Source organism: Oncorhynchus nerka, linkage group LG21 (genome assembly GCF_034236695.1).
Source record: "Oncorhynchus nerka isolate Pitt River linkage group LG21, Oner_Uvic_2.0, whole genome shotgun sequence".
Classification (NCBI taxonomy): domain Eukaryota; kingdom Metazoa; phylum Chordata; class Actinopteri; order Salmoniformes; family Salmonidae; genus Oncorhynchus; species Oncorhynchus nerka.
In genome coordinates, this window is record NC_088416.1 from 11,238,238 (window position 1) to 11,264,503 (window position 26,266).

The 26,266-nt window shown below is 44.2% G+C and overlaps 1 protein-coding gene across 1 annotated transcript in view; it reads right to left on the bottom strand.

Annotated features, from left to right (window-relative positions):
• LOC115103898 (E3 ubiquitin-protein ligase pellino homolog 1-like) overlaps window positions 1-26,266 on the bottom strand; it is a 53,835-nt gene that overhangs the window by 14,649 nt on the left and 12,920 nt on the right. Inside the window, exon 2 of the mRNA XM_029624936.2 lies at window positions 11,051-11,285. Within this exon, the coding sequence (XP_029480796.1) occupies window positions 11,051-11,136 (86 nt within the window). The 5' untranslated portion in view covers window positions 11,137-11,285. The remainder of the gene's footprint in view (window positions 1-11,050; window positions 11,286-26,266) is intronic.

The following is a 26,266-nucleotide window of genomic DNA, read 5'->3' on the forward strand; positions in this document are numbered from 1 at the left end:
ACTTAGTCAACAACGCAGCCTCTGCCAGCTAGCCTACTTCAGCAGTACTGTATCATTTTAATCATTTTAGTCAATAAGATTCTTGCTACGTAAGCTTAACTCTCTGAACACTCGTGACGTGTAGTCCACTTGTCATTCCAATCTCCTTTGCATTAGCGTAGCCTCTTGTGTAGCCTGTCAACTATGTGTCTGTCTATCCCTGTTCTCTCCTCTCTGCACAGACCATACAAACGCTCCACACCGCGTGGCCGCGCCACCTAATCTGGTGGTCCCAGCGCGCACGACCCACGTGGAGTTCCAGGTCTCCGGTAGCCTCTGGAACTGCCGATCTGCGGCCAACAAGGCAGAGTTCATCTCCGCCTATGTCTCCCTCCAGTCCCTCGACTTCTTGGCACTGACGGAAACATGGATCACCACAGACAACACTGCTACTCCTACTGCTCTCTCTTCGTCTGCCCACGTGTTCTCGCACACCCGAGAGCTTCTGGTCAGCGGGGTGGTGGCACCGGGATCCTCATCTCTCCCAAGTGGTCATTCTCTCTTTCTCCCTTACCCATCTGTCTATCGCCTCCTTTGAATTCCATGCTGTCACAGTTACCAGCCCTTTCAAAGCTTAACATCCTTATCATTTATCGCCCTCCAGGTTCCCTCGGAGAGTTCATCAATGAGCTTGATGCCTTGATAAGCTCCTTTCCTGAGGACGGCTCACCTCTCACAGTTCTGGGCGACTTTAACCTCCCCACGCCTACCTTTGACTCATTCCTCTCTGCCTCCTTCTTTCCTCCTCTCCTCTTTTGACCTCACCCTCTCACCTTCCCCCTACTCACAAGGCAGGAAATACGCTCGACCTCATCTTTACTAGATGCTGTTCTTCCACTAACCTCGTTGCAACTCCCTCCAAGTCTCCGACCACTACCTTGTATCCTTTTCCCTCTCGCTCTCATCCAACACTTCCCACACTGCCCCTACTCGGATGGTATCGCGCCGTCCCAACCTTCGCTCTCTCTCCCCCGCTACTCTCTCCTCTTCCATCCTATCATCTCTTCCCTCTGCTCAAACCTTCTCAACCTATCTCCTGATTCTGCCTCCTCAACCCTCCTCTCCTCCCTTTCTGCATCCTTTGACTCTCTATGTCCCCTATCCTCCAGGCCGGCTCGGTCCTCCCTCCCGCTCCGTGGCTCGACGACTCATTGCGAGCTCACAGAACAGGGCTCCGGGCAGCCGAGCGGAAATGGAGGAAAACTTCGCCTCCTGCGGACCTGACATCCTTTCACTCCCTCCTCTCTACATTTTCCTCTTCTCTCTCTGCTGCTAAAGCCACTTTCTACCACTCTAAATTCCAAGCATCTGCCTCTAACCCTAGGAAGCTCTTTGCAACCTTCTCCTCCCTCCTGAATCCTCCTCCCCCCCCCCCTCCTCCCTCTCTGCAGATGACTTCGTCAACCATTTTGAAAAGAAGGTCGACGACATCCGATCCTCGTTTGCTAAGTCAAACGACACCGCTGGTTCTGCTCACACTGCCCTACCCTGTGCTCTGACCTCTTTCTCCCCTCTCTCTCAGATGAAATCTCGCGTCTTGTGACGGCCGGCCGCCCTACAACCTGCCCGCTTGACCCTATCCCCTCCTCTCTTCTCCAGACCATTTCCGGAGACCTCCTCCCTTACCTCACCTCGCTCATCAACTCATCCCTGACCGCTGGCTACGTCCCTTCCGTCTTCAAGAGAGCGAGAGTTGCACCCCTTCTGAAAAAACCTACACTCGATCCCTCCGATGTCAACAACTACAGACCAGTATCCCTTCTTTCTTTTCTCTCCAAAACTCTTGAACGTGCCGTCCTTGGCCAGCTCTCCCGCTATCTCTCTCAGAATGACCTTCTTGATCCAAATCAGTCAGGTTTCAAGACTAGTCATTCAACTGAGACTGCTCTTCTCTGTATCACGGAGGCGCTCCGCACTGCTAAAGCTAACTCTCTCTCCTCTGCTCTCATCCTTCTAGACCTATCGGCTGCCTTCGATACTGTGAACCATCAGATCCTCCTCTCCACCCTCTCCACCCATCTCCGGCGCGGCCCACGATTGGATTGCGTCCTACCTGACAGGTCGCTCCTACCAGGTGGCGTGGCGAGAATCCGTCTCCACACCACGTGCTCTCACCACTGGTGTCCCCCAGGGCTCTGTTCTAGGCCCTCTCCTATTCTCGCTATACACCAAGTCACTTGGCTCTGTCATAACCTCACATGGTCTCTCCTATCATTGCTATGCAGACGACACACAATTAATCTTCTCCTTTCCCCCTTCTGATGACCAGGTGGCGAATCGCATCTCTGCATGTCTGGCAGACATATCCGTGTGGATGACGGATCACCACCTCAAGCTGAACCTCGGCAAGACGGAGCTGCTCTTCCTCCCGGGAAGGACTGCCCGTTCCATGATCTCGCCATCACGGTTGACAACTCCATTGTGTCCTCCTCCCAGAGCGCTAAGAACCTTGGCGTGATCCTGGACAACACCCTGTCGTTCTCAACTAACATCAAGGCGGTGGCCCGTTCCTGTAGGTTCATGCTCTACAACATCCGCAGAGTACGACCCTGCCTCACACAGGAAGCGGCGCAGGTCCTAATCCAGGCACTTGTCATCTCCCGTCTGGATTACTGCAACTCGCTGTTGGCTGGGCTCCCTGCCTGTGCCATTAAACCCCTACAACTCATCCAGAACGCCGCAGCCCGTCTGGTGTTCAACCTTCCCAAGTTCTCTCCGCGTCACCCCGCTCCTCCGCTCCCTCCACTGGCTTCCAGTTGAAGCTCGCATCCGCTACAAGACCATGGTGCTTGCCCTACGGGCTGTGAGGGAACGGCACCTCAGTACCTCCAGGCTCTGATCAGGCCCTACACCCAAACAAGGGCACTGCGTTCATCCACCTCTGGCCTGCTCGCCTCCCTACCACTGAGGAAGTACAGTTCCCGCTCAGCCCAGTCAAAACTGTTCGCTGCTCTGGCCCCCCAATGGTGGAACAAACTCCCTCACGACGCCAGGACAGCGGAGTCAATCACCACCTTCCGGAGACACCTGAAACCCCACCTCTTTAAGGAATACCTAGGATAGGATAAAGTAATCCCTCTCACCCCCTCCCCTGAAAGATTTAGATGCACTACTGTTCCACTGGAGGTCATAAGGTGAATGCACCAATTTGTAAGTCGCTCTGGATAAGAGCGTCTGCTAAATGACTTAAATGTAAATGTAATGTACTATGCATGCCAGTTTCTCTTAGCTAAAAGTAGAGGAGAGACCGACTGCATCACTTCTTCTTTTCATAAGAAAATCCCAAATGGTTTGCATAGTCAACTTACACACAGCTCTGACACACACTTACCCCACCAGACATGTTACCAGGTTCTTTTTCACAGTCCCCAAATCCAGAACAAATACAAGAAAAATTACAGTATTTTATAGAGCCATGATTGCATGGAACTCCCTTCCATATCAGATTACTCAAATGAACTGAAAACCTGCTTTAACAAAACAGAAAAGGCAATGCCTCTCCCCTTTTTGACCTAGATATTTTGTGTGAATGTATTGAAATGTAGACTGTGTGATGTTTTAAACATATGTAGTTCTGTCCTTGAGCTGTTCCTGTCTATTCATATTGTGTATCATGTAATGTTTCGTGTTCTGTGTGTGGACCCCAGGAAGAGTACCTGCTGCCTATATATATAAAGAATAAATAAATATATAAAGTACCAGTCAAAAGTTTGGACACACCTACTCATTCAAGGGTTTTCTTCAAATTTCTACATTGTAGAATAATAGTGAAAACATCAAAACTATGAAATAACACATATGGAATCATGTGGTAGCTAAAAGTGTTAAACAAATCAAAATATATTTTATATTTGTGATTCTTCAAAGTAGTCACCCTTTGCCTTGATGACAACTTTGCACACTCTTGGCATTCTCTCAACCAGCTTCATGAGGTAATCACCTGGACTGCATTTCAATTAACAGGTGTGCCTTGTTAAAAGTTCAGTTGTGGAATTTCTTTCTTTCTTATTAATGAGTTTGAGCCAATCAGTTGTGCTGTGACACGGTATGGGTATTATACAGAAGATATACCTATTTGGTAAAATACCAAGTCCATATTATGGCAAGAACAGCTCAAATAAGCAAAGAGAAATGACAGTCCATCATTACTTTAAGACATGAAAAAGAAATCTGAAAGTTTCTTCAAGTGCATTCGCAAAAACCATCAATGATGAAACTGGCTCTCATGAAGACCGCCACAGGAAAGGGAGACCCAGAGTTAGCTCTGCTGCAGAGGATAAGTTCATTAGAGTCAACTGAACCCCAGATTGCAGCCCAAATAAATGCTTTGCAGAGTTCAAGTAACAGACACGTCTCAACATCAACTGTTCAGAGGAGACTGCGTGAATCAGGCCTTCATGGTCGAATTGCTGCAAAGAAATTGCTACCAAAGAACACCAATAATAAGAAGAGACTTGCTTGCGCCAAAGAAACACGAGCAATGGACATTAGACCGGTGGAAATCTGTTCTTTGGTCTGATAAGTCCAAATTTGAGATTTTTGGTTCCAACCATTGTGTCTTTGTGAGACGCAGAGTAGGTGAACGGATGATCTCTGCATGTGTGGTTCCCACCATGAAGCATGGAGGAGTGATGGTGTGGGGTGCTTTGCTGGTGACATTGTCTGTGATTTATTTAGAACTCAAGGCACGCTTAACCAGCATGGCTACCACGGCATTCTGCAGTGATACGCCATCCCATCTGGTTTGCGCATAGTTCAACTATCATTTGTTCTTAAACAGAACAATGACCCAAAACACACCTCGAGGCTGTGTAAGGGCTATTTGACCAATGAGAGTGATGGAGTGTTGCATCAGATGACCTGGCGTCTACAATCACCCGACCTCAAACCAATTGAGTTGGTTTGGGATGAGTTGAACCGCAGAGTGATAGAAAAGCAGCCAACATGTGCTCAGCATGTGATTCTATCTTCTGTAGCAAATTGTGTTTTTGCATTTGATAAAAGTAGAGACTCAGACCTACAAAATGGTATATCATACACTGCATTTGAGGAACAATGGGAAAATAATGATGCTTTGAAAATGGATAAACTTGTAACTCCACTTTTTGAGAAAATGGCCCTAGAATTTTTTGGTTCACCTACTGGAGAACTATTTTGTCTACACCCATTCAGCATTGTTCACACCCTCTTTAGCCTTAGCCCCACCCATCTCTTTAAGGATTCACATGTGAGGTCATGTGCTAAAGGTCATGTAGTGTGATAAAGATTAAGACTAAAAGTGGTAGAAGTAGTATTCCAGGCAAACAGAACGTGTCCAGATAAAAATATTTTATAAATATTAGTTGACGCTTACCCAGACACACTTGTCTAAATTGATGGGTCATGTGAAACAAATGCTATAACCACCAGCCACATCTTGCTAAGTGGATGGGTCTCTACAGAAGGTGTAAACAGCACAGTGAAATGGTTACTTGCATAGTAGCAATATCAAAAATAGAGAGTGTCAATATAAAGAAAAAATAACAAGTGTCAATGCCAGTAGAGAAAGAACAAAATAAGATACAGTATGTACAATAAAAATATTAATAACAATATCAGTGATACTGGTGATAGATGGGGTAGTTATATGCATACAGTGAGGGGTAAAGTGGCTGAGCAGCAGGATACAAAAATAAATAGTAGCAGCAACATATGGCGTATGTATTAGGAAGTGATGTGAATGTCTATGGAGGCACTGCAGATAGTGCTGATGACTGGGAACTCTCTCCCAGTTATGAACTGGTCCGTCCGAACCACGAATGAACAAAGGAATCTATATTCGGAGATCCCGTTGATGTCCTGCCCTTGCCTTTAGTGCAGGGCATGTGATGTACATAGTCTCTTAGTCACAAAACTCCCTGATCTTCTCAAAAAGATGAGTTTGTCTAGCTGTGTCCAGTCTAGGTGGTGCTTGTACAAGCCGACCATCTATGGGAGGAAGGATGTCAGCGTTGTGCAGCAGCTGAAACCTGGTCCCGACTGAGTCCGAACGCTCCTTGGCCACAACAACATCAGGCTCCAGAGCATCGAAGATGTAAAACAGGAAATAACAAAAAACATTGAGAAGACATTACAACCTTGCATAACATCAATTCACCTCCCAAGTTTAGATAAGAAGAATAACGTCATACAATGCAATGAAAATGATATTCACCTGAAGTGCTGGTACTGCTTGATCTGTGGCAGCGGCCTGAAGTACAGAGCCAGGTGTTGTTGCCAGCCATAGCTTTCCACCAGCACCGTACCATCCTCCAGTCCAACCAGCTGTGGGATGTTGACCACTGTCAGAGCACTGTCCTTCACAACACCAGCAATCTCAGACAAAGTGTTCACTCTGGTCTTGAGATGTCGGCAACTTTCCACCAAAGTATTTGTGTACTGGGTGGAGTCCTGGTAATGCTATTGCATTGTCCTCTGCGTAGTTGTTGATGAAGTTCACATCTCGATGCAAGTCCTCATGCTTCAAGGTGAAACCTGTTCTTGCTTGGGACAGATCTATTTTTGATGGGAGGCATTCTCCTTGTATGACTGGTGGAGGAGAGTAAGACGTGTTCTACTGATGCGGAAAGACAAATTCCAGACACAAATATATTAGCATTGTTATACAGTAGATAGCCAGGTGTGTCTGATGGTGATTACGGCTAACTTGATGGGTCATATAATCATCTGGCGAAGTGGATACTTTTGTTTAGACATGTAGGTAGCTAGCTAAACAATTAACCATAATCCCAATCCATAGAATACTAGCAATACAAACCGTTTGTCATAGCTAACTAAAGGTAACCAAATAGGTTCAATGTTAGCTAGCTAACATTAGACTATAACTAGCAATGCAAATGGCTTGCTGAGATAATATTACTTACACAGATCATACACGTAATGTTAGATAGCGAGCCAGCCAGCTACCGTCAGCTAGCTAGCTAACAGTACATTTTAACTTGGGGTCTTTTGTTTAGACATGTAACGGTAGCTAGCTAAACAATGAACCATACTAGCAATACAAACCGATTATCATAGCTAGCACAAGTAAACCAAATAGGTTCAATGTTAGCTGGCTAACATTAGGCTATAACTAGCCATGCAAATGGCTTTCTGAGATAATATTACTACACAGATAATACACTAGCTAACAGTAAGCTTTGAATTGCAATGAAAACAACTTTCTGACTAAATTAGAAATGTATAATATCTGAAACTGTATCTGGACTCTTACCTGTATACATGGATGAACACTTCACGCCAGACTGCAACCCCTTTCATTAAATAAGACGTCCTGTGTCGTTTCCGTTTTGTTTGTACAGCTTGCTTGGCCCGTTGTGTCAAGTCACTCTGGTTCACACTGACCGTGTGCAATGCCATAAGAATCATCAAATCTTTCTCCCTCTCTGTCACGGATGCCATGGTTTCCCTTAGTTTGAAGATGTCATCCGGAGGCAGGTGTTTTATTCAACAGCCACCTGTGTTCCCTTTTCGACTCCCTCTGCATTTTCAATCAAACGACAGAATTATAGTCATCTCCTTATCATACTCTGCTTCCACCAGACATTCCACTGATTTCAAAACTTGGTCAACTTCTTCCGTGACAACAACAATGTTGATCGACGTTTCTTCCCCCATCACTGTCATCAGAAGACTCTACAATGTCTACGTCAATGAAAATGTTTCTACCTAAATCAGGGATATCCTCAACGTCTGATTCATTTTCAGAGTCAGAGAGTCATCATGGTACTATCGTCCTCCTGAAAGTAGTCCATCAACTTTTTCCCACTGACCTTTGTCGATAGCGCCTGATAAATTCAAGGCAGCAATGTTATTGAGAGCATTAGCAACACATTTGCAGTTCTCCAGGGCTATTGTTATATCTTTTGAAAAAAAACTGCAGTAGAAGGATTATCTACACGTAACGAGCAGCTCATTTTATAGACAGAAGATTCTACACGGCAGACTAATCCGAAACTCATCTCTTTGCATGTACAGCCCATTCATTATCTCAGCCAATCATGGCTAGTGGCAAGGTTCTTGACTTTTTCTGTGGCTAAACCAACTAGGCTCGTAATGTAACAACTTTTTTTAGAGATGGCATTCAATTTAGTTATTAAGGCACATGAAAGTTAAAATGTTCCAGAAGGCATTTCTGCCAAAAAATGCATTTTGATTAAAAATATAAATAAACGTTCAAATCTCCTGTGAAGTCGTGACATGTGACATACGCATAGTTTCCTGAAACACCAAGTTTCCTGAAACAAGTCACATATGTGGGAACTCCTTCAAGGCTGTTGGAAAAGTATTCCTCATGAAGGTGGTTGAGAGAAGGGTACCGTCTTGGGTACCGTCAATGCTGCAAACATTTTCTGTCTCGGACCTCTAAAGACAATTCCTTCGACCTCTTGGCTTGGTTTTTGCTCTGACATGCACTGTCAACTGTGGGACCTTATGTAGACATCCTTTCCGAATCATGTCCAATCAACTGAATTTACTACAGGTGGCCTCCAATCAAGTTGTAAAAACATTTCAAGGATGATCAATGGAAACAGGATGCACCTGAGCTCTAATAGCAAAGGGTCTGAATACTTATGTAAATAAGGTATTTATGTGTGTCGATTGATGAGAAATGTTTAAAAAAATCGAATCTATTTTAGAATAAGGCTGTAACGTAACAAAATGTGGAAAAAGGGAAGGGGTCTGTATACTTTCCGAATGTACTGTGTATAAATATATATATATATATATATATATATATATATATATATATATATATATATACAGTGGGGCAAAAAGGTATTTAGTCAGCCACCAATTGTGCAAGTTCTCCCACTTAAAAAGATGAGAGAGGCCTGTAATTTTAATCATAGGTACACTTCAACTATGACAGACAAAATGAGAAAAGAAATCCAGAAAATCACATTGTAGGATTTTTAATTTATTTATTTGCAAATTATGGTGGAAAATAAGTATTTGGTCAATAACAAAAGTTTATCTCAATACTTTGTTATATACCCTTTGTTGGCAATGACAGAGGTCAAACGTTTTCTGTAAGTCTTCACAAGGTTTTCACACACTGTTTCTAGTATTTTGGCCCATTCCTCCATGCAGATCTCCTCTAGAGCAGTGATGTTTTGGGGCTGTTGCTGGGCAAAACGGACTTTCAACTCCCTCTGAAGATTTTCTATGGGGTTGAGATCTGGAGACTGGCTAGGCCACTCCAGGACCTTGAAATGCTTCTTACGAAGCCACTCCTTCGTTGCCCGGGCGGTGTGTTTGGGATCATTGTCATGCTGAAAGACCCAGCCACGTTTCATCTTCAATGCCCTTGCTGATGGAAGGAGGTTTTCACTCAATATCTCACGATACATGGCCCCATTCATTCTGTCCTTTACACGGATCAGTCGTCCTGGTCCCTTTGCAGAAAAACAGACCCAAAGCATGATGTTTCCACCAGCATGCTTCACAGTAGGTATGGTGTTCTTTGGATGCAACTCAGCATTCTTTGTCCTCCAAACACGACGAGTTGAGTTTTTACCAAAAAGTTATATTTTGGTTTCATCTGACCATACGACATTCTCCCAATCTTCTTCTGGATCATCCAAATGCTCTCTAGCAAACTTCAAACAGGCCTGGGCATGTACTGGCTTAAGCAGGGGGACACGTCTGGCACTGCAGGATTTGAGTCCCTGGCGGCGTAGTGTGTTACTGATGGTAGGCTTGTTACTTTGGTCCCAGCTCTCTGCAGGTCATTCACTAGGTACCTCCGTGTGGTTCTGGGATTTTTGCTCACCGTTCTTGTGATCATTTTGACCACACCCACGGGGTGAGATCTTGCGTGGAGCCCCAGATCGAGGGAGATTATCAGTGGTCTTGTATGTCTTCCATTTCCTAATAATTGCTCCCACAGTTGATTTCTTCAAACCAAGCTGCTTACCTATTGCAGAATCAGTCTTCCCAGCCTGGTGCAGGTCTACAATTTTGTTTCTGGTGTCCTTTGACAGCTCTTTGGTCTTGGCCATAGTGGAGTTTGGAGTGTGACTGTTTGAGGTTGTGGACAGGTGTCTTTTATACTGATAACAAGTTCAAACAGGTGCCATTAATACAGGTAACGAGTGGAGGACAGAGGAGCCTCTTAAAGAAGAAGTTACAGGTCTGTGAGAGCCAGAAATCTTGCTTGTTTGTAGGTGACCAAATACTTATTTTCCACCATAATTTGCAAATAAATTCATAAAAAATCCTACAATGTCATTTTCTGGATTTATTTTCTTCTCATTTTGTCTGTCATAGTTGAAGTGTACCTATGATGAAAATTACAAGCCTCTCTCGAGGACGGGCTCATTGTAATGGCTGGAATGGAATCAAACACATCACACATATGGAAACCATGTTTGACTCCGTTCCATTAAAGCCATTACAATGAGCCCGTCCTCCTATAGCTCCTCCCACCAGCCTCCACTGATATATTTTTATTCTGGACTCTGACATTCTGATATTTCTTTATTTTTTACTTTTGGAATGTGCGTATTGTTTTGCATAGATTTCTAGGTATTAGTACTTCACTGTGCTTGCGATACAAGACCATGGTACTTGCCATCGGAGCAGCAAGAGGAACTGCCCCGTCATTACCTTCAGGCTATGCTCATACTCTACACCCAAACCGAGCACTCTGTTCTGCCACCTTTGGTCTCTTGGCCAGGTCCAAGCTCTATTCTGTCCTGGCACCCCAATGGTGGAACCAGCTTCCCCCTGAATATAGGACAGCAGAGTCCCTGCACATCTTCCGAAAGCACCTGAAATCCTACCTCTTCAAAGAGTATCTTAAATAATCCCCCTCCTCATCTCAACCCCCACCCTATTTAAAATAATAAATACATTCCTGAACCAACACTTGCTCTTGCCCGCCCACGCCCTCACTAATATCAGATTGGGATAACCCTGGCCTATGTACTGTACATAAGCAACAAAATGCAATTAAACCCCCTCTTACCCCAGAACAATGAGCTCTCCGTATTTGACTGGCACTTTGGTGGAGGCTGGGGTGGTGGAGATGTTTTCCTGGTCGGGAGAGAACATTGGTGCAGCTGTCAGGGGGGGGAGAGGGGGGGTAGAGTGATGAAGAGCTCTCCCACGGTGAACACTCACTCCTCTGTCTCCTTTTTCCTCAGTCTGCTCCTTTTTCCTCAGAGACTGGTCATCCTGTCACTCACAACGCCACACTCAACCTGCAGACAAAACAGCAAAAAACAGCAGACGAGAACTTTTGTCAGGGTCAAACAGCCACGCAGAGCAGACACAACAGACATAACAGGGGCGTCTAGAACAGTATACTAACCAATAAGAGACTGCGAGCGAGACTTAACAAACCACAGACACAACAACTGAGATTGCTGTGCCTCCAAAGCACGTGATACAACACATCGATTACTCACACTCACGTTGAGATTATCGAACAGCGTGCTAAAGGTACCATAGGCGGATATTAGTCAGTAAGAGAGAGAGAGAGATAGGCTAAACAAACAAAGACACAACAACCAAGATTGATGGGTCTCCAAAGAGCACATGACAAACCACATTTGATTACTCACTCTGTGACCTGTGGCGCCTATCGAACGCGACAGCTAAACCGCTATCCTGGCTTTGCTTGCCAGTCATACACTGTAACTTTCTTAATAAGACATGCACCTGAAGAAACAAGACTAATACAATAATAGTAATACTGTAGAACGCATGTTAGCTTCGGTGACATAGTGCAGCAGGACGCTAAAGTGACCGGTCACACAAATCCATCAGGCGGAGAGTAAAAAGCTCAACTCTCCACGGCTAGACAGGCTCGGCACTAATCTGCAGCTTTGCTGCTTTTACTGCAGGGAGAGTTCAGAGAGCAGGCTCTTAGCATCGCAACGGCAGGGGACTTAGTGGGGCGCAAACAAAGCTAATTAGACCAGACATATGTCACACCCTTCCATTTTCAGTCGACTACCGCGGGCCATAGTTATCAATGGCGACCTTGGCTGGCTCTCTTTATGCTGTGTGCACGGCATAGCCTGAGTTTATCTTATACGCGTCTTATAAGCAAGAATGGAGTCACACAATTTGTTTATACGTCTGATGGCCAACAAATTCAAGAACGTTAACTGAAAATTAACTCACAAATTCTAAATGGAAAATTCAATTGTGTCATCTTGCACTACAGTCGACTCCTGATAAGTGCACTTTAGATAAACTGTTCAAAAAGTGCAATATGGCTCCTCGTCCCAATTCAATGACATCATTTTTCATTGCCTCTGATAACTAACTGCACGTTCCGGTTTAGTCACAACTGTCACAACTGTCCCAAGCCATTGCATTTATCAGTTATCAGAGTTGACTGTAAAGTGGGAAATGTCCCTGCCCTCACTTATGTTAGTTGACTTATGTTAGTTCAACCTTTGGTAACCTTTTGTACATGAGGCTGGGTGCTTCCACCCTACAGGAGGAGGGGTGTATGGATAGAGGGTGGGTCAGTGTCAGCTTCAGGGACTGATCTGAGCTTGACTGCCCCCCCCGATAGTCTTCTGACCCTTACTCCACACCCTGACCTTGACCATACACTCCCACAGCCCCCAAATCCAATCCACTCAGCTCTCAGTAGCGGTGCACCACAGGGACAGATACCCACACAAACACACATAATCACTCCACAGCTTAAACACACTAGTACTCATTACTCAAATGTGACTACAATAGAGCCTGGGGCTGGCTTAGCGCACAAAAAAATACATTTGGTGTGTTTGTCCGATTTGACAAGTATTTCGATGCATGATTGGAACTGTCTATGATAGAGGGGAGAGACACACATAGTGGCGCTGTGTGGTTGATAATGCTACTGAGTGAGAGAGATGAGAAAGGAATTAAAGGAGTTTTTAGGACAGTAGGGCCCAATAGAATCTGCGTTGTGGAAAACACATACGGAGTCACAGAATCCAGACATTAAAACGGAATACAACAATATTCTAAAATGTATTGAACTTATTTGAAAATTCATTAATTTGACCAATATTAGGGGAGAGTGGTATAAATTAAGCTAAAGAGGTAAGTTGAGCCACACTTGTTTCTAGGAAACCATACACAAAATTAATAATTTGACCAAATATTTAGGAAGAGCTCATCATTTAACATGGTCTGTGAAGAAAGAAATGACATGGAAATAGTGGTAAGCAAGTTAGGTCCAAAAAACGGATTTTCACCAAGTCAAATGAATGTATTGTGTTAGAGGTTTCATGATGCTTGTATCTAAACCAAAGTAGACACTTTTATGATTGTTCTATGCATCTGTTGGTGTCTCTATAAGCTTCAATATGAGGTCCTGTACCTAGCATGAAAGAGCATCCCTGTAGCTGTGTGGCCTAATATAGTCAAAATGTTTGAGCCAATGGCCATGGGGTAAGCTGAGCCAATGGTTGAGCCAGTGGAAAGTTGAGCAAATTGAAGTGTTTTCTTCCCAGGCATAACGCAATGCCTTATCGCTGAGAAATGAGGTAACAATAGGGCCTGTCCTATGTTAAAAGTGTTTAAAAAAGCACAAAGGTGTTAAGCCTGTGTTAAAAGACAAAAAAGTGATTGTGTTGAATTGTGTTTGGGAAATAAAGATATAAACTCAGCAAAAAAAGAAACGTCCCTTTTTCAGGACCCTGTCTTGCAAAGATAATTTGCAAATATCCAAATAACTTCACAGATCTTCATTGTAAAGGGTTTAAACACTGTTTCCCATGCTTGTTCAATGAACCATAAACAATTCATGAACATGCACCTGTGGAACGGTCGTTAACACACTAACAGCTTACAGACGGTAGGCAATTAAGGTCACAGTTATGAAAACTTAAGACACTAAAGAGGGCTTTCTACTGACTCTGAAAAACACCAAAAGAGAGATGCCCAGGGTCCCTGCTCATCTGTGTGAACGTCCCTGCGGCATGCTGCAAAAAGGTATGAGGACTGCAGTTGTGGCCAGGGCAAGAAATGGCAATGTCCGTACTGTGAGAGCCTAAGACAGCGCTACAGGGAGACAGGACGGACAGCTGATCGTCCTCGCGGTGGCAGACCACGTGTAACAACACCTGCACAGGATCGGTACATCCGAACATCACACCTGTGGGACAGGTACAGGATGGCAACAACAACTGCCCGAGTTACACGAGGAACGCACAATGCCTCCATCAGTGCTCAGACTGTCCACAATAGGCTGAGAGAGGCTGGACTGAGGGCTTGTAGGCCTGTTGTAAGGCAGGTCCTCAGCAGACATTACCGGCAACAACGTCGCCTATGGGCACAAACCCACCGTTGCTGGACCAGACAGGACTGGCAAAAAAGTGCTCTCCACTGATAAGTCGCGGTTTTGACTCACCAGGGGTGATGGTTAGATTCGTGTTTATCGTTGAAGGAATGAGCGTTACACCGAGGCCTGTACTCTGGAGCGGGATCGATTTGTAGGTGGAGGGTCCGTCATGGTCTGGGGCGGTGTGTCACAGCATCATCGGACTGAGCTTGTCGTCATTGCAGGCAATCTCAATGCTGTGCGTTACAGGGACCTCATGTGGTACCCTTCCTGCAGGCTCATCCTGACATGACCCTCTAGCATGACAATGCCACCACCCGTACTGCTCGTACGGTGCGTGATTTCCTGCAAGACAGGAATGTCAGTGTTCTGCCATGGCCAGTGAAGAGCCCGCATCTCAATCCCATTGAGCATGTCTGGGACCTGTTGGATCGGAAGGTGAGGGCTAGAGCCATTCTCCCCAGAAATGTCCGGGAACTTGCGGGTGCCTTGGTGGAAGAGTAGGGTAACATCTCACAGCAAGCACTGCAAGAACTGATTGTTACGCAACTGTACATTTAATCCACGCTGCCCTCAAACCAAGGCACGCAGCCTGTTTTTATTTATAGGCTGTTTTCAATTTGTCAATTTCAAATTATTTTCTAACAAGTTTTTTATTTTCTAAGAACAGTTTGAATTGAGGTGCCTCATTCATTCACATAAAAGTAGTCATTTTTACTTTTGCGGACCAATTAATTTTTTTGACATTTCTGACCGGGACAAAATTCCCCAAACACTTCCCAATTGTTTGTGCAGTTCAATTCTGCAGACATTTGCTCATCTCCCGTGCTGCACGTGTTCACATTTTCCAGCTGTTGCCTGCATCGCAGTCATATGTGGGCGTTTCTATCAAAGTAAGTGCCTTATTACGTTATAATAGTTTCTGCATGTCGTGTTATGTCGTTTCTACTGTAGCATAATATTTTTGTGTATATTCCTTATAATCGCGGACAAGCGAGGTAACGTTACTCATTTCATAAACTTTATGTTGTTATACTCAATGCTTAGGTAGCTAGCTACATTCTTCTATTAGCTCTGGAAAACAATGCTAATTACGTCAGGAGTATTAGCATGTGTTATATTTTGAAACTTTTGACTCAAGTAGCGCAGCTGTCTAAGGCAGGTTCAAATCCAGACTGCGTTTCTAGCAAAGTAAGTACCTTATTACGTTATAATAGTTTATGTATGTCGTGTTATACCGTTTCTACTGTAACTCACTGTGTGTATGGAGCATAAAATATTTGTGTATAATTCCTTATAACCGTGGACACGCGAGGTAGCGTTACTCATGTCATAACCTTTATGGTGTTATATTCAATCGTGCTTATGTAGCTAGTTACATTCTTATATTAGCTCTTTAAAACAATGATAATTGTGTCAGAGAAGTGTTGGCTTGTTGTATTTTGAAGCAACCTTGGAAAAATGGTACTTGGTCGTTTTCTGAGTGCATTCCACAAAGCTGTTGATCATGTCCGCCTTATCCGCTGCCCCCATTTTTAGGTTATAGTCAAGCATGCAGTCTGGTTTGATTTTTCTCTCCCCCATCAGGTGGTCCACTTTCCCTGTGGCCGACATGGTTCCTGTATGGACAGTGGAGAGGACATGGATGTCTCGTTTGTCATGCCACTTTACTGCCAGCTGTTGACATTTCTTATTTTGTATAACGGGTCATTTAGGATGGCAGTAGCATTGTTGATGAAATGCAGTAATCGCAGCAGAGCTAGGAAGCAGTCTTGGGAAAAGAGGGTGACAAAGAAGGGAGTTGCGAACATAGGATCTGTGCTCCAGTATTCTCTTAGGGAGTTCTTCTTTACTATCCCCATGAGAAGGACATTCACCAGGAAGGTATACATTTCACTAATTGTGATTGACCCCCCACTCCTGTAGCTCCAAGGCATAGTGATTGGTTTCTGCTATGTCTCCCACCAGCTCCTCTGTCAGAAACAACTTGAAGCACTCTGCCTCAGATGGAAATGGCAAGGGGTGTTGCCCTCCAGAAGGGGACTCATCAAAGCAAACAGCAGGGCCAGGAGGGGTGAAATGGCTGGCAGCCTTCCAGCTACCACAGAACTCCTGTACTTCATCCATTGTCGGTCTGCCTCCATCTTCAAAGGGAACTGGGACTTTGTCAGTGGACAACGGGTCCTCAGATTCAGGGTTCTCAATGGCTGGGGGGCAGCTCCTCACTGTCAGAATCTGATTCCTGACTTTCAGACTCATTGTCAGATTTTTTTTTAAATCTTCAGAATTTCCGCATTTGTGAGTTGTCTCCTTTTGAAAGACATTGTTAATGCTACAGCTTAGCTCACTAGCTACATACATAAACAACAATACTGAATGGCTCAGAGTGGGAGTGAGAAGTTACGTGATTGACTGCCTGCACACACCATTTGTATCAATAAATCACTATTAGAAAATGTTTTGTTTGGTAATTAATGATATATTTACTGTTTTATTCACATGTTTTTCAAGTACCGGTGATAAATCATGCATTCCGATTCTTGCATAGATTGTAATGGGCACATAGTATGTGTGTAAAATACGTTTTTGAAGGTTGTACTGATTATGATGAGCTAAGCTAATTCCAGCTATGTGTGGAGCCTGCATTCTGGGTTTCACGTAATCGTCTGTCGGACCAAAAATACTATAACAAAATGAGGTGAGTAAGGGTTCACTCGTTTTTTGAGAACTTCAGGAAGTGGATGGTGGGATGTGAATGATGGTAGATTACACACCCCTTCAACATGCATACTATAAACAGACCAAACTCATCTTGTCTTCTCTTATTATCTTTGGTTTCTGTGAGGAAAAAAACCTGGCTGCACGCTGAAACTAATCATCGGATTACTTTCGATTTCTAGAAAGTGTTTTACTTTAATTAATTATTTTGATCAATGGTGAGCTCACCCGTGATGTGATTCATTATAAATAGTAATTGCTATTAGCTAATTAATATTGTAAATTGTCAGCCGAGAGTTAGAAAATATGACCGCTTGTTTTGCGTCAATCTTTCCTCGGCGCTAGGACAAATGTAGCCTACATTTTTCCGGTTTAGATGATTGTGTTATGCTGTAGATACATCTGTGAATATCTGAACATTGCATCCAAAAATAAACTGCTCACATTCTGGACATAACTTTGTAAGGACTGTGTTTGTGTAAATAGTTTCTGAAAAAAGTGTGGCCAGCTCAAATGCTGACTGTTGCGTCAATCGAAACTTGCCATTCTAAATAAGCGTTCTAATCACAAGGGTGTGATCGTACGCTTCAGGGACCACTGTAGAACGATCACACCCTTGTGATGGTATGTGTGAAAGGGTAAATTGTCAGCCATTGTTCCCATTAATGCTAGTTAGTGCTAGTTTGACCACCAGAGGGCATCTTTGAGAAGCATTTGATAACCTTCAATATTGGCAGTACTAGAGAATTTAAAATATTTTTTTGTAAGAACATGATATATGGGATTGGTTTTAAGAAATGTTGCTTAATTAATTTGATTAATATTCCAAGAAAAATGAAAAAACTAAACCTTCAGGGTTTCCGTTAGGAAAATATAGCGCTGTATAACGTGACGGTCGGGAGTAGGCTACAGTACTAAGAGCATAACATTTCCACACTCTAATTGTAGTCTAACCAATACCCAAACGGAGATTCAGTGAAAATAAAAATCTCTGATTTGTCAAGACCAGTCCCCATGCTTGTCTCAGAGCAGTGCGAAACGATGCTGAAATAGTTGACCACAGCGGGTAGGCTATTGCTTCAAATCCTATTGCTTCTAACTTCAATATGCTTTTTAAATAAATAAGACCTACACCACTTTTAACAGCATATTACTCAACAATAGTGAGACTCATGTCGCCTACGATAGGCATACAGTATATCGGGAAAAAATATATTCTATAATGTGACTCTCTGCCAATAATTCGATTTAGAGGGTTGGAGGATTCTAAATGAATATCTAAGGGGCATTTTTCGTTCGGATCAGTGAGAATATCTATTAAGCTTTTATAGACTGCTCACAAAAAAATAAGGGGAACACTAAAATAACACATCCTAGATCCGAATGAATGAAATATTCTTATTAAATACTTTTTTCTTTACATAGTTGAATGTGCTGACAACAAAATCACACAATTATCAATGGAAATCAAATTTATCAACCCATGGAGGTCTGGATTTGGAGTCACACTCAAAATTAAAGTGGAAAACCACACTACAGGCTGATCCAACTTTGATGTAATGTCCTTAAAACAAGTCAAAATGAGGCTCAGTAGTGTGTGTGGCCTCCACGTACCTGTATGACCTCCCTACAATGCCTGGGCATGCTCCTGATGAGGTGGCGGATGGTCTCCTGAGGGGTCTCCTCCCAGACCTGGACTAAAGCATCCGCCAACTCCTGGACAGTCTGTGGTGCAACGTGGCGTTGGTGGATGGAGCGAGACATGATGTCCCAGATGTGCTCAATTGGATTCAAGTCTGGGGAACGGGCGGGCCAGTCCATAGCATCAATGCCTTCCTCTTGCAGGAACTGCTGACACACTCCAGCCACATGAGGTCTAGCATTGTCTTGCATTAGGAGGAACCCAGGGCCAACCGCACCAGCATATGGTCTCACAAGGTGTCTGAGGATCTCATCTCGGTACTTAATGGCAGTCAGTCTACCTTTGGCGAGCACATGGAGGGCTGTGCGGCCCCCCAAAGAAATGCCACCCCACACCATGACTGACCCACCGCCAAACCGGTCATGCTGGAGGATGTTGCAGGCAGCAGAACGTTCTCCACGGCGCCTCCAGACTCTGTCACGTCTTTCACATGTGCTCAGTGTGAACCTGCTTTCATCTGTGAAGAGCACAGGGCGCCAGTGGCGAATTTGCCAATCTTGGTGTTCTCTGGCAAAAGCCAAACGTCCTGCACGGTGTTGGGCTGTAAACACAACCCCCACCTGTGGACGTCGGGCCCTCATACCACCCTCATGGAGTCTGTTTCTGACCGCTTGAGTAGACACATGCACATTTGTGGCCTGCTGGAGTTCATTTTGCAGGGCTCTGGCAGTGCTCCTCCTTGCACAAAGGTGGAGGTAGTGTTCCTGCATCTGGGTTGTTGCCCTCCTACGGCCTCCTCCACGTCTCCTGATGTACTGGCCTTACTCCTGGTAGCGCCTCCATGCTCTGGACACTACGCCGACAGACACAGCAAACCTTCTTGCCACAGCTCGCATTGATGTGCCATCCTGGATGAGCTGCACTACCTGATCCACTTGCGTGGGTTGTAGACTCCGTCTCATGCTACCACTAGAGTGAAAGCACCGCCAGCATTCAAAAGTGACCAAAACATCAGCCAGGAAGCATAGGAACTGAGAAGTGGTCTGTGGTCACCACCTGCAGAACCACTCCTTTATTGGGGGTGTCTTGCTAATTGCCAATAATTTTTCACCTGTTGTCTATTCCATTTGCACAACAGCATGTGAAATTTATTGTCAATCAGTGTCCTAAGTGGACAGTTTGATTTCACAGAAGTTTGATTGACTTGGAGTTACATTGTGTTGTTTAAGTGTTCCCTTTATTTTTTTGAGCAGTGTATAATTCTAAATGAATTAATAATAATAATCGCTTTGTTTAAACAAATAACGATATTTTGAAGATTTTGTTTTCAAATATCCTAAAGGCCATACTAATTTGTAAATAAAGCCAGTTTGTTGTTTAGAATTATTTATTTCTGTTTTTAGAGGGAGAGAAACCAAAAGCCCACCGTCGCCTCATAGGTCTCCCGGTTGCGGCCAGCATGGGTATCGAACCAGCATCTGTAGCAATGCAGTTTGCACTGCGATGCAGTTAGACCGCTGCACCACTCGGGAGGCCCCACCCACAAAGTTTTCAATGCTGATCAATTGCCTTGCACAAAGTATCAAAATACAGAGAGGTGTTGGCAAGAGTCTATTGTCCTGCTAATAGCCCATAACGGGCTATTATAATACATGGTGTCCAGGTCAGGATAACCAAAACATTTCTTTAATAAAGACTATCAGAAAGAATGTTGGTACTTATTTATTTTGATCCAAAGCCATGAATGAGTGATCCACTCAGCTCTATGTAGGTACCGGGGCTATATGACTGTGCCATCAACTTGATTATTTAGCAGACATCACTTGCTTATCAACACATATATCTTAAGAATATCACAGAATATAATTCAACATTTTAGTTTCTCTTAGAATAAAAAATCTTAGTGTAACAACAGTTTTAGAACGTATTACTGATGAGTAGAAAAAAAAAAAGTGTATTTTTCAGGGTGTGCGCATGCAGGACAGAGGAATAGTAATTCTTACACTATTGTTCTAAATTCAATCACCCTCTTCATCCTCATCATTCAGATAATTGAAATTCAATTTTGTAGTCGTGCACAATTATCAGTTTCTATTTGGTTTATGTTGCCCATTCATTGTCAGTTAGAGACACATTAGCGCCTTGGGACCCAAAAGCATAATCAGTGCTCTAACTCCCGCTTGCGCTGGTCTGGAGCAATGAAGCAGTGAGGAAGGGTACAGTACTAAACCATAAATGACCTCGGTAAGTCCCGCAGCATAATCGCAAAACTTTTAGTTGAGAAAACACTGTACGAGGTATTTGAGGGAGACACTGTATGTGCAAGAAGGCAGGGTAAAGTGACTAAACATCGGGATAGATAATAATACAAGTCAAATAAAGAACAGAGCAGCAGCAAATGATGAGTGTAAAAGTGTGTGTGTGATGTGTATGTATGTGTGTTTGGGTTGTGGCGGTCTGCGTGTGTGTCTGTGTATGTGTGTGTATATGTAGTATACAGTATGTGAATGTGTGTTGGTTTTGTGTGGGAGTGTCAATGTAGTGTGAGTGTGTGTGTAATGTGTATGTATGTGTGTTTGGGTTGTGGCGGTCTGCGTGTTTGTCTGTGTGTGTGTATGTAGTATACATGTGAATGTGTGTTGGTTTTGTGTGGGAGTGTCCATGTAGTGTGTGTGAGTGCGTATGTATATGGTTTGTAAATACAGTCTAGTGAGTGTGTGTAGGGTCAGTGCAAGAGTCAGTGCAGGTAGTTTGGGTACTCTTCATTTACTATTTAGCAGTCTCGCTATTTAGCAGTGTTATGGCTTGCGGGTAGAAGCTGTCTCTGAGCCTGTTGGTCTGAGAGCCGATGCTTTGGTGCAGCTGATGGTGCAGCTGTAGAACCTGTTGAGGATCCGAGAGCCCATGCCAAATCTTTTCAGCCTGCTGAGGGGGAAGCGGCAATGCCATGCCCTCTTCACAACTGTGCGGGTGTGTGAGGACCATGTTAGGTCCTTAGTGATGTGGACTTCAAGGAACTTGAAGTTAAGAAACTTGACTCATCAATGTCGGTGATCATGCCTACCAACTTCGTGTCGTCAGCAAACTTGATGATGGTGTTGGAGTCATGCATGGCCACACAGTCGTGGGTGAAAAGGGAGTACAGGAGGGGACTAAGTACACACCTCAGAGGGGCCCTCGTATTAAGGGTCAGTGTGGCAGAGGTGTTGTTGCATACCCTCACCATCTGGGGCCGGCGCATCAGGAAGTCCAGGATCCAGTTGCAGAGGGAGGGGTTCAGTCCCAGGGTCCCCAGCTTGGTGATGAGCTTGGAAGGGACTATGGTGTTGAATGCTGAGCTGTAGTCTATGAACAGCATTCTCACATAGTTATTTCCCCTCTTGTCCAGGCGGGAGAGGGCAGTGTGAAGTGCACTTAAGATTGCGTCACCTGAGGATCTGTTGGTGCGGTATGCGAATTGGGCCATAAAAGGCATTTAACGCGTTTGGGGGTTGTGCATCGCTCGACAATTCATGGCTGGGTTTACCTTTGTAATCCATTATCGCCTGCAACCCCTGCCACATACAATAAACATCGGCACCAATGTAATAGGATTCCAACTTCCTCCCATATTGTCCTTTTGCATGTTTGATGTTTCGTCGAAGGTCGTAGTGGGCTTTCTTGTATGCGTGCGTCCATGTCTATGTCCCGTTCCTTGTAAGCAGAAGCTCTAGCCTTTAGCCCTGCGTGGATTTTGCTTGTAATCCGCGGTTTTTGGATTGGATACGTTCTTATAGTCACTGTGGAGACAACATCATCTTTGCACTTCTTGATGAAGCCTGTGACTGTTGTGGTAAACACATCAATGCTATCGGAGGAATCCCGGAACATATCCCAGTCTGGGATATGACTAGCAAAACAGTCTTGTAGCCTCTTGTCTGCTTCATCCGACCACTTCCGTATTGAGCACATCACTGGTACTTCTTGTTTGAGCTTCTGTTAGTAAACAGGAAGCAGGAGAATTGAGTCATGGTCAGATTTGCCGAAGGGAGGACGAGGAAGGGCCTTGTATGCATTTCTGTGGGTAGAACAAAAGTGTTTTTGCGCCCCTAGTCGCTCTCCTGAGTTAAAGTCTTCGACCACCAGAAACGCTGCCTCTGGGTGAGTGGTTTCTTGTTGGTCAGGGAGAATTCAAAATGTCCAAACAATTCATTTAGCGGTATAGATTTCGTTGTAAATGCAGCCGCGCCGACTGGCCAACCGTACCCGCTGCCACTCCCCTTGCCACGCCCACTACCTAAACCCTTTAGATCCAGAAAAAACCCTGTAAAGTATTAAGTGTTTGAAGAGACACAAGAGTAGGTTCTTTGAACAGCAGTGAAATCTGATGAATTATTTAAGCTTCCATGGGGAAACAACAAGAACAGAGAAAAAGATGAGCACAAGATTTTTAAAAACCTGACCCGTCCCAATTATAAGTCATAAACCACCTATCCTGTGCCCACAAATAGCTATCTCTCAATTTCATAAAAAAAATAGGGCTGGCATCATTCCGTTCTCACAGATCGCTCTTCAAAGGCCTGTCTGTCTGTTAGATTTAAATCAGTAACTACCACCCGGTGGCTACAGAAGCAGTCCAATCTCATCCAAGGAAAGGTAACATACTTTTTCTGTTCCTTACTAGTGTGAGAACTGAAAACCTCACAGTACTTTCCTACATACTTCATAACAGTGGTCTAGGACCACAATTAAATAGCTGTCCCTGGATGGCAGTGATGTGCGGTGAGGTCTGAGGCTGACTATTGAGCCCCACAGCGGACATGTCATAATACCCATAAAACCTAGCAAGTCAAACATGGAAATGGTTCCAATCTTTTTCCCATAGGAGATTTTAGAAACATTTCAAATGAATTGAGTTGACGGCGGTGGATGAATGACATGACAATTAGGCCTTAGGATCTCGTCACGGTATCTCTGTGCATTCAAATTGTCCTCGATAAAATGTAATTGTGTTCATTGTCCGTAGCTTATGCTTAACCATACCATAACCCCACGCCACCATAGGGCATTCTGTTCACAACGTTGACCACAGAAAACCGCTAGCCCACATGACGCCATACACGTGATCTGTGGTTGTAACGCTGGTTGGACGCACTGCCAAATTCTCTAAAAAAACGTTGGAGGCGGCTTATGGTAGAAATGAACATTTAATTCTCTGGCAGCAGCTCTGTTAGACATTCCTGCACTCAGCATGCCAATTGGACGATCCCTCAAAACTTGAGACATCTGTGGCATTGTGTTGTGTGACAAAACGGCACATTTTAGAGTGGCCTTTAATTGTCCCCAGCACAACATGAACATGAACATTGATATTGTCCAGTATGTTGAAGTAGATTTGCCCCCTCTCTATTCTGATCGGCTGTTTGGGCTACTATGAGTTTTGCTTTCTGCCAGACTCGGTTCATTGCATTTCTGCTCAAATCGCTCATAGAAACTATCACTAAGTCTTGTTGCTGCTGTTCCAGTGCTTTCATTGTTGTCGCTGATACAGATATGGTAGACACCCATATCCATCACTTTCTGCTGCAGAACACGGAAGAGCACGTCAGTCCTGATCAGCTTACTTTAACTCGCCGTAAAACGAACGTAACCGTCCGAAAGGCAACAGATGACGTGTGGCGTCCATAGGCAGGAGCGACTCGTACCAGATCACAGCAAATTTGGGAAGTATTAGTTCAGAAATCGATTTTATCATGCAGGGAAAAAATCATGAAGATGAGAAAATTATTATTGATAAAATGTATATTTATTTCTTGCTGCCTGCCTGTTTATTGTGGTCTGCCTGTTTACAGTCATTTTTTCTGCACGTCACTACTGGATGCCATCAGTAAGATGGGGCCACATCCTGGCCCTTAGCCTGGTTCTCCTGGCATCTGATGTACTTCTCTTCTATCTCATAGTCCCCCACAGGGAGAGACAGTGTTCTGGCTCATGGAGGAAGTGGAGGACAAACACATATATTTACATAAACGGCTCTCCTGGAGGAAGCTGCTCCTCTCCTCTGGGGTGGGAGTCTGCAGCTCAGGGCTAGATGTCTCCATATCTCTCCACATGCTGGAGGCTCTCCTCTGCACAGGGGGTGAAGGAGGCACGATCTGCCACGGGAAGTAAGGCCAGGATGTCTCTGCTGAGTACGCCTGCATCTCGTCGATGGACATCCATGGTTTCTTGGGGTAGTAGGGTTGAGAATTCCAAGAGACAAGAGGATCAGTGGTCAGGTCATCTTTGCGACTATCCATGGACAAGGTGGACATTGACACCCTCAGGTTCACCAGTCCAAGGAGGTTGTCCATTGGTCCATCGCCAAAAGACTTGTAATCTGATCTGGCTTCTTCTTTAGTCTGTCTCGCATAGCTGATATTGTCAAAATGTTGTACCTGGTCTGGGTTTGGGTGGGTGGTCTTCTTTCTTTTGCTGTAAAGGTGGGTAGAATCCACAATGTCTGTAGAGCCACCACACATGAAAACGCCGAAGAACCACCACAAACCTTTGCTCACACCTTTTCTCTTCATGATAAAATGTTTTAAATGTCTTCAGGATCCAGGAATTTGAATTGTGTTGCCTGGGAAACTGATCACAACAATGTTTTAATGACATGTTTGGAATGCCAGTAATATCATTCATTGTTATGATGCAATGAAATCATACTGTTCTAAATTAGAATGTTCAATGCAATGGCCTTCTGTGGGCTCTGCAATGGATAGGATTGACATCTCAAAAGTGTTCAATATTCTAACCAATTCAATATTTATTGACTATCTGTTTGGGAGCTCCACTATTAATGACCAGTGCAACGATTGATCTTCTGATTCCACTGACTGGATCTTAATTGTATCACTCTTTTGTTGCTGAGTGTATTTGTAGTGTATTTGAGTTATATTTCTCGCGTGAGTTCCAAATATCTCTAACCATCGCCCCTGCGTGAGTTTTTTCATGCACGTGATGTCAGAATGCTCTCAACAGGACAGTTACCCACGCTGCCCTCAAACCAAGGCACGCTGCCTGTTAATTATCAATAGGCTATATTTCAACTTGTCAATTTCAAATTATTTTCAAACTAGTTTTATTTTCTAATAACAGTTTGAATTGAGGTGTGTTCTGCATCCTTGTTAATTTGTATAAGTAGTAGCCCATTTCACTCTTGCGGACAATTTATGTTTGAGGCTTTAACTGAGCGGACAAACTTCTCTCTTCAACTTCAACGTGAGCCCAAGTACTTCCTGAGTGTTTCCCCAGCTCAAGGATGAAGACATTGCGCATCTCTAGTCAGAACAGGCAAAACAACAAACGTTTTCCCCCAAAACATTTTCTGGCTGGTGCCCGCATTGCCTTCATGGTTCTTTGTCTTGCAAATTGGGCATGTATGCATTCCTATCAAAGTAAGTGGCTTATTTTCTGTATATCGTGTTGTCGTTTCTGCTGTAGCACACCACATGTACAGTTGAAGTCGGAAGTTTACATACACCTTAGCCAAATACATTTAAACTCAG